The 13,182-nt window shown below is 47.8% G+C and overlaps 1 protein-coding gene across 1 annotated transcript; it reads right to left on the bottom strand.

The window, feature by feature from the left end:
- Nucleotides 1-230: 230 nt before the first annotated feature.
- c30h2orf68 (chromosome 30 C2orf68 homolog) lies at nt 231-7,641 on the bottom strand. The gene is made up of 4 exons (XM_085971374.1): nt 7,430-7,641; nt 3,890-4,005; nt 3,240-3,406; nt 231-2,604 (listed from the first exon to the last, which is right to left on the bottom strand). The coding sequence occupies exons 1-4, from the start codon at nt 7,540-7,542 to the stop codon at nt 2,482-2,484; spliced, it is 519 nt and encodes a 172-aa protein (XP_085827500.1). The 5' UTR covers nt 7,543-7,641; the 3' UTR covers nt 231-2,481.
- Between the last annotated feature and the right edge of the window lie 5,541 nt (nt 7,642-13,182).

Here is a 13,182-nt window from a genome sequence, read left to right as displayed (position 1 = left end):
GGCCTGTTGGATGGGCTCAACAAGGTCAATCAAGTCAAAATCGAGTGGGTTGGCTACAACTCGATGGAGGCGGGACTACAACCCCAAAAGTTGTAGTCCCGCCTCCTACATGCCTCCATTGATAAAATCCAGCCCAGTTAGTTTGCAGGTAGGGGAAAGAGTGTGTCAGCCAGGGTATCTGGAATGAGACAAGCGCTGACCGCTCTACCAATGGGCACAATAGCCAGATCTTTTAGAAACATACAAAGTTTATTTGACATATGGCGGAGTGCTGGGGTTAAGAATGAACAGGAAACAAATTCATCTCAGAACAGTTTTCTATACAGACCTAGGATCAAAATCCACCGTAACCAAATAAAAACATTAAAATGTTCAACAACCTTTCTTGAATATCTCAACCAAGGCAGAAGATAGTAGTTAGAAAGGAAGAACTTGCATTTCTATACCTCAGGACACCCCAAAGCGCTTCACAACCAATGATATACTTTTGAAGTGTAGTCACTGCTGTAATGTAGGAACGCGCGACCAGCAGGATAGTAGCTGAGCTAATACATCAGACACAGTTTCAAGACAATTTTTAAAAATTGGTCATTTGTTTTCGTTCACATGCCATTCTGCCCAAAGATGGATGCAAATTTTTTTTAAAGTTTGATACCACACATTTTGCTTTATGGCAGGGCAGATACAAGACACTGGGCCACATGAACCTGATCTTGTGGGTGTAACAAACAAAATGAGTTCCATGAATTGCTGAATACGCTGCCGACTGCGGCACTGAACCAAGCAAGGCCAGGAGGGTCCCAGGTGTGAGCTGCGCTGGGTTAACTGCTCTCGGCTGGAGTAGTGGTGATGTCCAAACACACCCACACTTTCTGGCCGAGGGGTCAACGGGATAGTGCTCAGGAGCAGGAACCATGGTTGATTTTTTTCCCCGTTACCTAGTGCAGAGGGGCAGAGGTTAATCGTAGTGCTTCATCCACAGCTACAGCTGGGATTGGCTAATTTAACACAGGTCAAGGATCAAACATACCCTGTGTGGCTCAGCACCGCGGCAAATGCTGCATCCAACCACTGGGCCATCCCAGGAAGAGGGAACAACACTTCTTTTTTATCGGAATCAGCATTTATTACACTGATTTTAATTTCTGAGAAATACTGCTGGATTCTTATCTTAAGTAAAGCATTTGTACAATATAAGTTTAAGAGACTCATTTCTCTTCGTCAACTCCTCAAATATAAGGGCTGACAACATTCTCTGTATTGTTGAGTGCGGTGAGCTGAGGTCTGTAACATGTCTGAAGTGTATAGTGCACCCCAGTGTAGGTGGGAGCCTGCACACAAACTGTGCCAAAAGCTCAATAAAAGAACATTTAAAATTGTGGCTCTTCTCATAATACAGCTTTGCCTCTTTAAAAAAAATCTCCAGCCCTGCCCTCCTGTCCCCAGCCACCCGTTGCCATCTCTATACCTGTGTACCATCCCCGCCCCCCCCTCCTCCCCCAAAACGCTGCCAGCGCTCGACTCGGAGTCAGCAGCCCTTTAAAAGCTGCTACTGCCTGAAATTCTGCCCCATTCCCCCTCCCTCTTGCTCCTAATATGTCATGCACTACCTGCTGGGAGAAGCACAAAATGATGTGAGTGAGACAACCTCCCCCTGTGGGTGAGGGCAGCTCACTCGGAACCAGGCGTGGTCCCGTCCCATAAACTTTGAAACACCATCAAAGAGTTAAACAATAAAACTCTCTGCAGAGAAACGTGTTTGAACAGAATCACTGGGCAGAGCTATTCCAACCCTGGTGGCTGGATTTAACCACATACAGTGAGCATAAAAACATCCCTTGTGCTGTATAGTTTCTACACATTATTCAAGAAGATGACAGTCTCCTTGTTCCTTGTACTCTACCACTCAGCAATTAAATGAAATGTGCCAGGACTGTAACTGCCTTATAATCCTTTCTTTCTGACACCATACCAAATTGCAGAATGGGGTAACTCTTAAAAATCCTGCTAGCGATTTCTTTGTGGAATTGGGGACCTTGTTCAGGAATACTGGCACTGGCCAAGGATCCTGCTTCATCCTTTCCCCATCAAGATTGTTAACAAACTGGACAAAAAATGAAACCCTAACACTTTAGTTTCATTAATTAATTTCCAAGATAACATTGTATCACCAAGTTTATGTCCTTTTAACACTGTGCACAGTGAATTGTGGAGCTTGTCTTAACTATATACCCAGTAGCTGAAGCTCGCACTGTATTTGGCAGTTAGTTGAACTATGTGTGTTTCTCCTTCAGGAATTCAAGCCGTGGCCACCTTTCTTTCCCGTTTCTTTCCGCCTTTCCTGACCAAGGTGTCCCTGCAACAGCTTGTGTAGCCCTGGGACCTCGAATCTCTCCGCTCTTCATTAACCATCTGGAAATGGGGAAAAACAACACAAAAACAAAAACAAAATTGGATCGCCCAATGAAGCTGCAGTCGCACTTAACGCTTTGAGATCCTCTTTTCAATTTCCTCCTGGATCCGCAGCCTCAGTGCTTCTTTCATCAGAGGCTCCAGGCTATTCTTAGTCCCAATTTTTTCTGCCACTTTCTTGGGGTCATCACCCTGTAAGTGAGAGAACAATTAAAGTCAGTCATTACTTGTTCTTTCTGTGGCCGCCCATGCTTTTCGCACCCAATAACTCTCGCTTTCATAGAATTACACAGCACAGGAGGCCATTCAGCCCATCGTGCCTGTGAAAGGGCTCTCCAATTAGTCCCACTCCCCAGCTCTTCCCCATAGCCCTGCAAATCTTCCTTTTCAAGTATTTATCTAATTCTCTTTTGAAAGTTACTATTGCATCTGCTCCCACCGCCCTTTCAGGCAGCGCATTCCAGATCACAACAACAAGCTCTCCCCTTGTTTTTTTTTAAATTCCCATCTTTTCTAGTATTTTTTATCTCCAAGGCGCTGGGGTCCTCAGTTACCCCAGCCAAGTGGCCATTCTTCACCTGTGAGCTAAAGAGAGTGTTGGGAGGGTATTCAACCACGAGAGGCATCACAGCCGGACCTCATTCAGGCCTCAGCCGATTTCCGCACACATGCACTTTCGAGCAGGTGGTGACCAGCAGGAATTCTTGTTTAAAGTTTCTTCTCCTTAACTCAGGCCACAGACCAGGATCAAACCTGGGAGGTTTGTGGTTGGAATGACACAGTACAACACGAGGCAGTGCTGCATTTGCATCGAAAAGCAAACTTACCTGATGAATAACGACTGACGTGACAATTTTATCATCTGCTTGGTAATCCAGACAGAAGAGCTCAGTGTTCTGTGACTCCATCATGATATTCTGTGGCTCTGGATCGGTGCCAGAGCTACTTTCATTTGACTCCTCACACTCGAACCCCGAGGAATTCTCTGCTCCATCTGCAAAGGAAACCACAAACAAAACTAGAATGGATCGTTCCTGTCGACACACAACTCCACGCCTTGAAACATGCCTCTCCAGTTTCCTCCCCTTCCCTCCTATCCTCCTGACTGAGGTACAGTTCCATCGGCATCAGTCACCTTTCTCTCGTGGCCTGTTTACCCATGGAGGCATTCTTCCGATGTTCATGCTCATACGATTCCCAACAGGAGTCGCTGGGCAGTGATCAGGAGAAAAAACCCTCGCTATTTTTCCCACTCGCTAACCCTGAGGCACTTGTGTCGCTGCCTCCAGCTGAGATCAATTCAGTCTGCACAGATCAGGGGTTAAACCTGGGAGCTTCCTGATCGCTGCAGTTCAATAACACATTGCATTCACCCACGCAGATTATCCTTTAATTGAAATTTCCCTTTGCATTAATAGCCTACGTTATAATTCCCACCATCGAGTGGCCCGCCTGTTACTGAGAGGGCTGTACTTACTCCTCCGGCGCGGATGGTACACCTGCAGGTCAGGCTTGCGTGGGCGGATTGGAGCGGGAGTCTGTCTCTTCTTCAGCCTCTCCTTTGCCTGTCTCACTTCCTTGTCGTAATCATCTCTAAAAGGGACAGTCAGAAAGCTCTTCATTTATTCCTTTCGTCACTTTTTTTTTTCTTCGCCCCCCCATCCTCACTCCTGCCCCCCTCTGCCCACTGAGCCCAACCCACTAACTGGGACAGCAGCTTGCAAAGTTTCAGACACAATGTGACTCCATGAATTGGGGGGGCGGGGAGGCGTGATAACGGAGATAGCACATGACTACACTCTGAAAGCGCACTGTCCACCTGCTCTTCTGCTGTAGCACTCAATCTGATGCCATATCTTCTAGCAACAGGACTTCTCTGGTCCAGGCAGCTGCTGTTTGTGTCAGAGCACCTACATCCAGGATATTTACGAGTGGATCCTGGTGGATGAATGGCATCCCCTTGCCACCGGCACACTCACACAGGCAGTGGGCAGCTTTTCAGAAAATCGTGGGAGCATTGCCTGCCATTTTCCGTCCATTCATCTCAGTGGATAACAAAATCAGGTCAGATCTTCCAAAAAGCTGCCCACTGTGCGCAGAGCGCCAGGGGAGTCAGAAAATGACACTCCTACTGTTAACAAATTCAGCGTCAGTCAACCTCCTGACACTCAGATACAGTCTGTCTAATTTAACAGGTAATAAAGGACCTGTTACCGTATTGGAAGTACATTATCGATCATTGAATAGTGAGAGAGCATTGTTACATACTACGAAGTCTTGGGGGCCACGTCTAATGTTTAATCCATGCTCTCACTGACTTGCATATATCTCAAGCTGCTGGTACTAACAGATCTTGGTGTTCTGATTAAGGATGTATCCACAATAAAGGAACAGTGGCCCTTTCCAAACTTCCAGCTGACAACATGTAACAGGACACTGGTTGGTGAATTGGTAACAAGAGGGTATAACCCCAGGATTTTCACTAGAAGAGTTAGAAGATTTTTTTCCACACAGTGGGTTATTAAAACATAGACTTTGTCAATGCAATCTGTTCCTACTGGGAGCTGAGGGACCCCCCCCACCCCCCACAATGTGATAAAGTAATTCAACATTCACAATCACATCTACTCAATGAGCCTAAATAGACATGTGTATTTTAAACTGTTGATAAATCAAAGGATCTTGGTGTTCTGATTAAGGATGTATCCAGCAAATGAGGTGGTTGGGTCTGCAAGGTAAGTGACTTCCTTTGATAATTACTGTCTCTTAGGCTCAGCCGGTAGTGCTCTCGCCTCTGACTCAGAAGATTGAGGGTTCAAATACCAGGACTCAATCATATAGTCTTGGCTGAGACTCCACTGAAGTACTGAGAGAATGCTGCATTATGTCAGATGTAAAATCAAGGCCCCATCGACCGGTTCAGGTGGATGTTTCTTTTACTCATTCATGGATGTGGGCGTTGCTGGTAAAGCTAGCATTTATTGCCCCTTGAGAAGGTGGTGGTGAGCCGCCGCCTTGAATACAACTGAGTGTCTTGTGAGGCCATTTCAGAGTCAACCACATTGCTGTGGGTCTGGAGTCACATACAGGCCAGACTGGGCAAGAGACCAGAGTGAACCAGATGAGTTTTTATGACAATCCAGTAGTTTCATAGTCACCATTACAGATACTAGCTTTTTAATTCCAGATTTATTTAATTGAATTTAAATTCAGCTGCCGTGGTGGGATTTGAACTCATGTGTCTGGATCATTAGTCCAGGCCTCTAGGTTACTAGCCCAGTAACATTATCACTGTGCTACTGTACCCCCTAAAATCACAAGAAAGAACAGGAAGTTCTGGTCCCCTGGCCAACATTCCTTTCCTCCCTCAACCAAAGACAGATTGATCAATCATTCATCTCATTGCTGTTTGTGGGATCTTGCTGTGTGCAAAATGGCTGCAGTGTTTACCTGCGCAACAACATGACAGCACTCCATTCTAAAGGAAGCATTTAAGACGTCTGAGAGATAGAAAGAACTTCAGGACATCCAAAGTGCTTCAGTAGGGGGTGGCATAACCGTTGTAATGTAGGCAAACGCGACAGCCAATTTGTGCACAGCAAGGTCCCACAAACGACGAGATAAACGACCAGATAATCTGATTTCGTGATGTTGGGATAAATGTTGGCCAGGACATCGGGGATAACTCCCCTGCTCTTCTTCGATATAGTGCCACGTGATCTTTTACATCCACCTGAGAGAGCAGACGAGGCTTCAATTTAACGTCTCATCCAAACGACGGCACCTCCGACAGTGCAGCACTCCCTCAGCACTGCAGTGGAGTGTCAGCCTGGATTTTGTGCTCAAGTCTCTGGAGTGAAACTTACAGCCTTCTGATTGAAAGGCGAGAGTGCGACCCACTGAGCCCCGGCTGAGACCTAACGTGATGAAAGTGCTATAAATGCAGGTCTGTCTTTATTTTCCAAACGCAATAAAGTTTTGCATTCAACTTTTTTTTTTGCACACTGTGTAGCCTTCAGAAGCAGTAATAAAACAGTTACCAAAGTAGCAGCCTATGTTGCTTCAATAGTGGCCGGGGCTCTGGACCCAAAGCTTTGAGGAAATTGATACCTTGCTACAATGTTCCAAGGGTTACATTACGAGGAGAGATTACACAAACTAGGGTTGTATTCCCTGGAATTTAGACGGTTAAGGGGTATTTTGATCAAAGATTTCAAGATATTAAGGGGAACAGATAGGGTAGAGAGAAACTATTTCCGCTGGTTGGGGAGTCTAGGACTAGGGGGCAGAGTCTAATAATTAGAGCCAGACCTTTCAGGAGTGAAATTAGGAAACACTTCTACACACAAAGGGTGGTAGAAGTTTGGAACTTTCTTCTGCAAATGGCAATTGATGCTGGATCAATTGTTCATTTAAATCTGAAGTTGATAGTATTTTGTTAACCAAAGCGGCTCAGTGGCCTCCTCCTGTTCCTAATGGTCCTCAACTTCAAATACCTTTGTCCAGCTCTCCTAATGTCCTTTCTAATCCTATTCAGTGCTTGCAATGGGGGCAGAGGAGAGGGGTGAGCAATCATTCTCATTGACAAGCTCTGCTGAGGGCTGTGCCATTGCAAGCTCCCTGCAACGCTTGCATTGCACCCAATGTCCTTGCATTAACCAGACAGTGTCTGTAATTCTCTGTGCTGGGCTATTTCGCACAATATCTGGCGGGCATTCGCTGCCCAGGGTGCAGCACTGAACGAAGGACACGCCCACCTTAAACTGTCAATCACCCAATCAGGATCCTCCAGAACTCCCGCCCTCGCTCATCACTGATTGGTCACTGGGGAGATTCTCACTCTTGATTGGTTGGCCCAGGTGTCAATCAGGCGCCTTGTCTCCCGCCCCTCCAGCGCCCCGAGTGACCGCCTGGGGAAACTCCGGCTCCTGATAGGCTGGTTCAGCTATCAATCACCCCGCCATTTCCGGTCGCTCCGGCCCGGTTGGCCCGGTGACGGTGAGGTAGCGGCACAAACCTGGCGATCTGGTTGCGGCGGATGTGGTGTACGAAGCCGTGGCTCATGTCGAGCCGGGCGGATTTGGCCGCCGTTTTGTCCCGGGAGCCGGAGCACTCGTCATCGAGCTCCATCCAGGCCGGCGTCCGCGTCCCCGCGCCGGGGGAAATGGGCGACCAGCCGCTAGCCCGGAGTGAGGAGCCCAGCTCATCAGCCCAGCCCAGCTCAGCTCAACTCATCCCAGCTCAACTCAACAACACAGCTCAGCCCAGCTCAACAACCCAGCCCAGCTCAACAACCCAACCCAGCTCATCAGCCCAGCCCAGCTCAACTCATCCCAGCTCAGCTCAAATCAACCCAGTCCAGCTCAACCCAGCTCATCAGCTCAGCTCAGCCCAGCTCATCTCAACTCATCCCAGCTCAGCTCATCAGCCCAGCTCAACCCAGCTCAACTCATCCCAGCTCAACTCATCCCAGCCCAGCTCATCCCAGCCCAGCTCATCATCCCAGCCCAGCTCAGCTCAACTCATCCCAGCTCAACTCATCCTAACCCAGCTCAACTCATCCCAGCTCAACTCATCCCAGCTCAGCTCAACTCATCCCAGCCCAACTCATCCCAGCCCAGCTCAACCCAGCCCAGCCCAGCTCATCCCAGCCCAGCTCAACCCAGCCCAGCTCATCTCAACTCATCCCAGCCCAGCTCAAATCAGCACTTTACAGCCTTCCGGACTCAATATCAAGTTCAACAATTTCAGATCATAACCTCGGCCCCTAACATTTTAATATATTTTTTATCCACACCTTCGGTTTGTGCCTTTTCCTTTTTCTCTCTCCCACATGGCAGCTGTCTCTCACTCTGCCAGCGCGTTTCACACTTCATCCAGAGCCATCCTTTGTCTCTTTACCTGTCCCATTACCATCTCGTCTCGCCTTGAATATCTCTCAATGTCTCCTCACCCCTCCCAGACCTTCCCTTTTGTTCTTTCATCCCCTCCCCCATTTCCCAGCCCCCAAACTTGCTTCTTAATCTGTTTCATTTCCTGCTTTTTTCTCACTCCTGACGAAGGGTCTTTGACCTGAAACGTTAACTCTGTTTCTCTCTCCACGGATGTTGCCTGGCCTGCTGAGTTTTTTCAGCGTTTTCTGTTGTTATTTCAAATCAACCCAGCCCAGCTCAACTCATCCCATAGCAAAATACTGCGGATGCTGGAAATCTGAAATAACAACAGAAAATGCTGGAAATACTCAGCAGGCCAGGCAGTGTCCGTGGAGAGAGAAACAGAGTTAACGTTTCAGGTCTGGGACCCTTCATCAGAATTCCCACTCCAGAGACTTGAGCACAAAATCTAGACTGACACTCCAGTGCAGTACCGAGGGAGCGCTGCACTGCCAGAGATGCTGTCTTTCGGATGAGATGTTAAACGTCTGCCCTCTCGGGTGGATTAAAAGATCCCAGGGCTCTATTTTGAAGAAGAACAGGGGAGTTCTCCCTGGTGTCCTGGGCCAATGGTTATCCCTCAGCCAACATAACTAAAACAGATTATCTGATCATTATCACATTGCTGTTTGTGGGAGCTTGCTGTGCGCAAATTGGCCACTATGTTTCCTACATTACAACAGTGACTCCACTTCAAAAATACTTCATTGGCAGCAAAGCACTTTGGGATGTCCTGAGGTTACAAAAGGTTCTATATAAATGCAAGTTCTTTCTTTGGACCTGAATAGGAAGCGGGTAGAGGGGGTGACCAAAACTGCAGTCAAAGAGGTAGAGGTAGACCTTAAGGAGGCGTTTGAAGGTGGAGCGTGTTATAAGGCCGAGGGAGCGAGATCCAGAGTGTGGTGGTGAAGTGTCTGCCATCGATTTGGGAGGTGGGGGGGGGAGGAACAGTAGACCAGAGTAGACGAGCTGGCCCACGGATTGGAGCAGGTTGCAAAGGTCGGGATGGGTGAGGCCATGGAGGGATTAGTAGAGGAGGCCGATTTGTTAAAGCAATGTTCCTTCAGGCTGCAATATTACAAAAGCTTAATTGACACTTCCTGTCAAAGCTTATCTGTCGCAGTAACAAAAGCAGAAATTGCTGGAAATACACAGGCATCTGTCAGCACCTGACTGACCCGAAGTGCATTCTCAGCATTTTCAGATTCCCTCGTCACCTTGACTCAGTTGGGAGAACTCTTTGCTTCTGAGCCAGAAGGTTATGGGTTCAAACCTCACCACGTATCCTGAGGATACTGATACTTTGGTGCAGTACTGAGGGAGTTCCGCATTGCCCGACGTGCTGATTTTCTGATGAGATGTTAATCCGCCGGCTCAGGTGAACATTAAGGATCCCACGCAAAAATAAGCAGGAAGTTCTGCCGGTGTCTTCCCTGAACCACCACCAGAAACAGATTGTTTGCTCATTCATTCACTGTCTGTGGGGCATTGCAGTGTGCCTGCGAAATAGTTACCGCACTTCAAAGGTAATCCATTGGTTGAAAAGAGCTTTGGGATATCCGGAGGAAGTAAACATTTCCCAGATAAATCCAAGTGAAAAAGATCCAAAATTCTTTCCAGGGCTAGCATTTTTATTTCTGTAATCTATGTCACAGTGTTTGTTTGTGTTGAAATGTTATCAAATTGTTGCACTATTATCATATTATACATCCTGCCTGAAAATGATACTTTGTTAAAAAAAACACAAATGCTGCAAATCTGAAATGTTAAAGAAAACAGAAAACACTGGAATACACAAAAGGTCTATCAGCACCTGAAAGAAACAAGACAGGTTAACGTTTGGGGTAGAGACCCTGCGTCAGAATTCAATTGATGCCAACATGTGTTGCGAACACATTGTTCTGTGATATGGCCGACACAGGGCTCAACACTAGAATTGGTAGAGCATTTGTCTCGCCAATAACCTGACTGCTTTGGGGTTTAGAGAGGTGCTGGTGTCTCCGGGCTTGTGGGCTGATTGTTAGAGTCACGGAACTCTCAAATGGGCCAGTGAAAAATTCCATTTGTGAGTTAAACAGAGCCTCGTGCATCAGTGCTGGACAGATCCTTGTGCTTTGTCGGAGAATATTTTGGCTGCTAGCCACAGAACAACACGCTGTGAAGTGTGGAACACTTGTGAGTGGATACTCTTCCACCAATGTTAGTTTCCATCAAATCTTCCGCAGAATGAAGGAAATCTTCAGAGTTAGATTTCGGATTATAGTGAGACAGATTGAAGACCCATTTAAATATTTGGAGCTGTGTTTGTTTTTACCAACAACTTGCATTTATATAGTGCCTTTAATGTAGGAAAATGTCCCAAGGCGCTTCACAGGAGAGTAATCAGACAACATTTGACACAGCCAAAGATGGAGACATTAGAACAGGTGACTAAAACTTGTTCAAAGAGGTAGATTTTAAGGAGTGTCATAAAAGAGGAGAGAGAGGTGGAGAGGTTTAGGGAGGGAATTCCAGAGCTTAGGGCCTGGACAGGTGAAGGCACGGCCGCCAGTGGTGGGGCGAAGGGAGTGCGGGATGCACGAGGCCAGAGCTGGAGCAGCGCAGAGTTCCTGCAGGGATATAGAGCTGGAGGAGGTTACAGAGCTGGGGAGGGATTTGAACACGAGGATGGGAATTTTAAATTCGAGGCATTGGTGGACCGGGAGCCAGTGTAGATCAGTGAGCACAGGATTGATGGGTGAGTGGGACTTGGTGCGGGTCAGGAAATGGGCAGCAGAGTTTTGGATGAACCTAAGTTTATGGAGGGTGGAAGATGGAAGGCCGGCCAGGAGTGCGTTGGAATAGTTGAGTCTGAGGCAACAAAAGCATGGATGAGGGTTTCAGCAGCAAATAAGCTGAGGCAAGGGCGGAGACAGGCAATGTTACAGAGGTGGATGTAGGTTTACTTTGTGATGGAGGAAATATGTGATTGGAAGTTCAGCAGGGTCAAATAGGACGACGAAGTTGTGAACAGTCTAGTTCAGTCTGGTACTGGCTGGGGAGGGGGATGGAACCAGGTTGAGGAAACGGAGTTTGTGACAGGGGCCGAGGAGCATGGCTTTGGTCTTCCCAATGTCTAAGTGTCGGCCGTGGCTCGGTGGGCAGCACCCTCACCTCTGAGTCAGAAGGTTGTGGGTTGAAGTCCCACTCACATCAAGTGAGGCTGACACTCCAGTGCAGTGCTGAGGGAGTGCTGCACTGTCAGAGGCGCTGTCTTTCGGATGAGATGTTACACCGAGGCCCCACCTTGGAGAGGAAGCACAGGGTGTCCGCCGGCACACTCAAGGCCTTCCACGACCAGCGGGCACCGCAGGGACTGGAGTGCATCATCACCCTTAATGCTTTAAGTTAGTTTTATTTGTTTACAGCATCACCAACGGAGTACACTGAGGGCCCGGTCTGCTCACTCAGGTGGATGGGAAAGATCCTATGGCACTATTTCGAAGGAGAACAGGGGAGTTATCCCTGGTGTCCAGGCCTGTAATTATCCCTCAATCAACATCACTAAAACAGATTATCTGGTCATTATCACAGCGCCAGGGACCCGGGTTCGAATCCGGCCTCGGGCGACTGTCTGTGTGGAGTTTGCACATTCTCCCCGTGTTTGCGTGGGTTTCCTCCGGGTGCTCCGGTTTCCTCCCACAGTCCAAAGATGTGCGGGTTAGGTTGATTGGCTATGATAAATTGACCCTTAGTGTTAGGGGGATTAAATACGTGGGGTTACGGGGATAGGGTGGGATATGTGTTGGTGTAGGGGTTACGGGGATCGGGTGGGATATGTGTCGGTGCAGGCTCGATGGGCCGAAATGGCCTCTATCTGCACTGTGGGGTTTCTGTGATTCTGTGATCACATTGCTGCTTGTGGGAGCTTGTGGTGTGCAAATTGGCTGCTGTGTTTACCACATTACAACAGTGACTCCACTTCAAAAAGTACTTCATTGGCTGTGAAGCGCTTTGGGACGTCCGGTGGTCGTGAAAGGCGCTATAGAAATGCAAGTCTTCTTTCTAATTGGAGGAAATTGCAGCTCATCCAGGATTGGATATCAGACAAGCAGTCTGACAATACAGAGGCAGTGGAGGGGGCGAGAGGGGTGGTGGTGAGGTTGAGCTGGGTGTCATTAGCGAACATGTGGAACCTGACATGTCTTCGGAAAGCGAGAAATGCATGGGTTATATTTTTGTACCAAAATAAGTGAGTGTCAGTGCAGCTGAGTGAGAGTTGCCAGGTGTACAGGTAGGGCGGAGGGATTGGAGTGACCAGGCAGGAGCAGCTGCAAGCCTGGTTTAGTTTATTATAAAGATGTGTTTGCACCGTGCAGCCCACTGCAGCTGGGAAGTGCGATGAAAGCCAGCTCTGGACTTACAAAAAAGGTAAATCAAAAGCATTGCAAATCTGGGGCAAAAAATCACACCGCAAACCGTCAGCATCTACACAGAACCATAGAATGACACAGCACCGAAGACCATTTGACCCATCATGCCTGAGCCACCTCTTTGGTAGAACTATCCCACTCCCCTGCTCTTTCCCTGTAGCCCTGTACATTTTTTCCCCTTAAATTACATAGAATTTACAGTGTAGGAGTCTCTGCACTCCTAGCAAAGAATCTATAAACTCACTGGAAGTTAACAAACTGAGTTTAATGTATTAAAACTTTACAAAACAAGAAAATGCAGGAGAAGCTCTAAACAGGTCTATTCACTATCACTCCACACGAGGACTGGCTGGCCACGCCCTCTACCTCAGACGTCATGACGTTTCCTGCCGTTGGAGACGTCACATGACCCACGTGATGACGTC

This window comes from Somniosus microcephalus, chromosome 30 (assembly GCF_052327205.1).
Source record: "Somniosus microcephalus isolate GS21.2 chromosome 30, FLI_Smic_1.0, whole genome shotgun sequence".
NCBI classification, from domain to species: Eukaryota; Metazoa; Chordata; class Chondrichthyes; order Squaliformes; family Somniosidae; genus Somniosus; species Somniosus microcephalus.
The sequence above is the reverse complement of the archived record's forward strand: the minus strand, read 5'-3'. Positions and strand labels throughout refer to the sequence as shown.

Excerpts from the sequence above, each read along its gene's own strand:
- c30h2orf68 (XM_085971374.1), bottom strand. The coding sequence starts at position 7,542 with ATGGAGCTCGATGACGAGTGCTCCGGCTCCCGGGACAAAACGGCGGCC. Across the intron at positions 3,407-3,889 it reads GTACCATCCGCGCCGGAGGA|ATGGAGCAGAGAATTCCTCG; the intron begins GTAAGTACAGCC and ends TTTCCTTTGCAG. Across the intron at positions 2,605-3,239 it reads CGTCAGTCGTTATTCATCAG|GGTGATGACCCCAAGAAAGT; the intron begins GTAAGTTTGCTT and ends TCTCACTTACAG.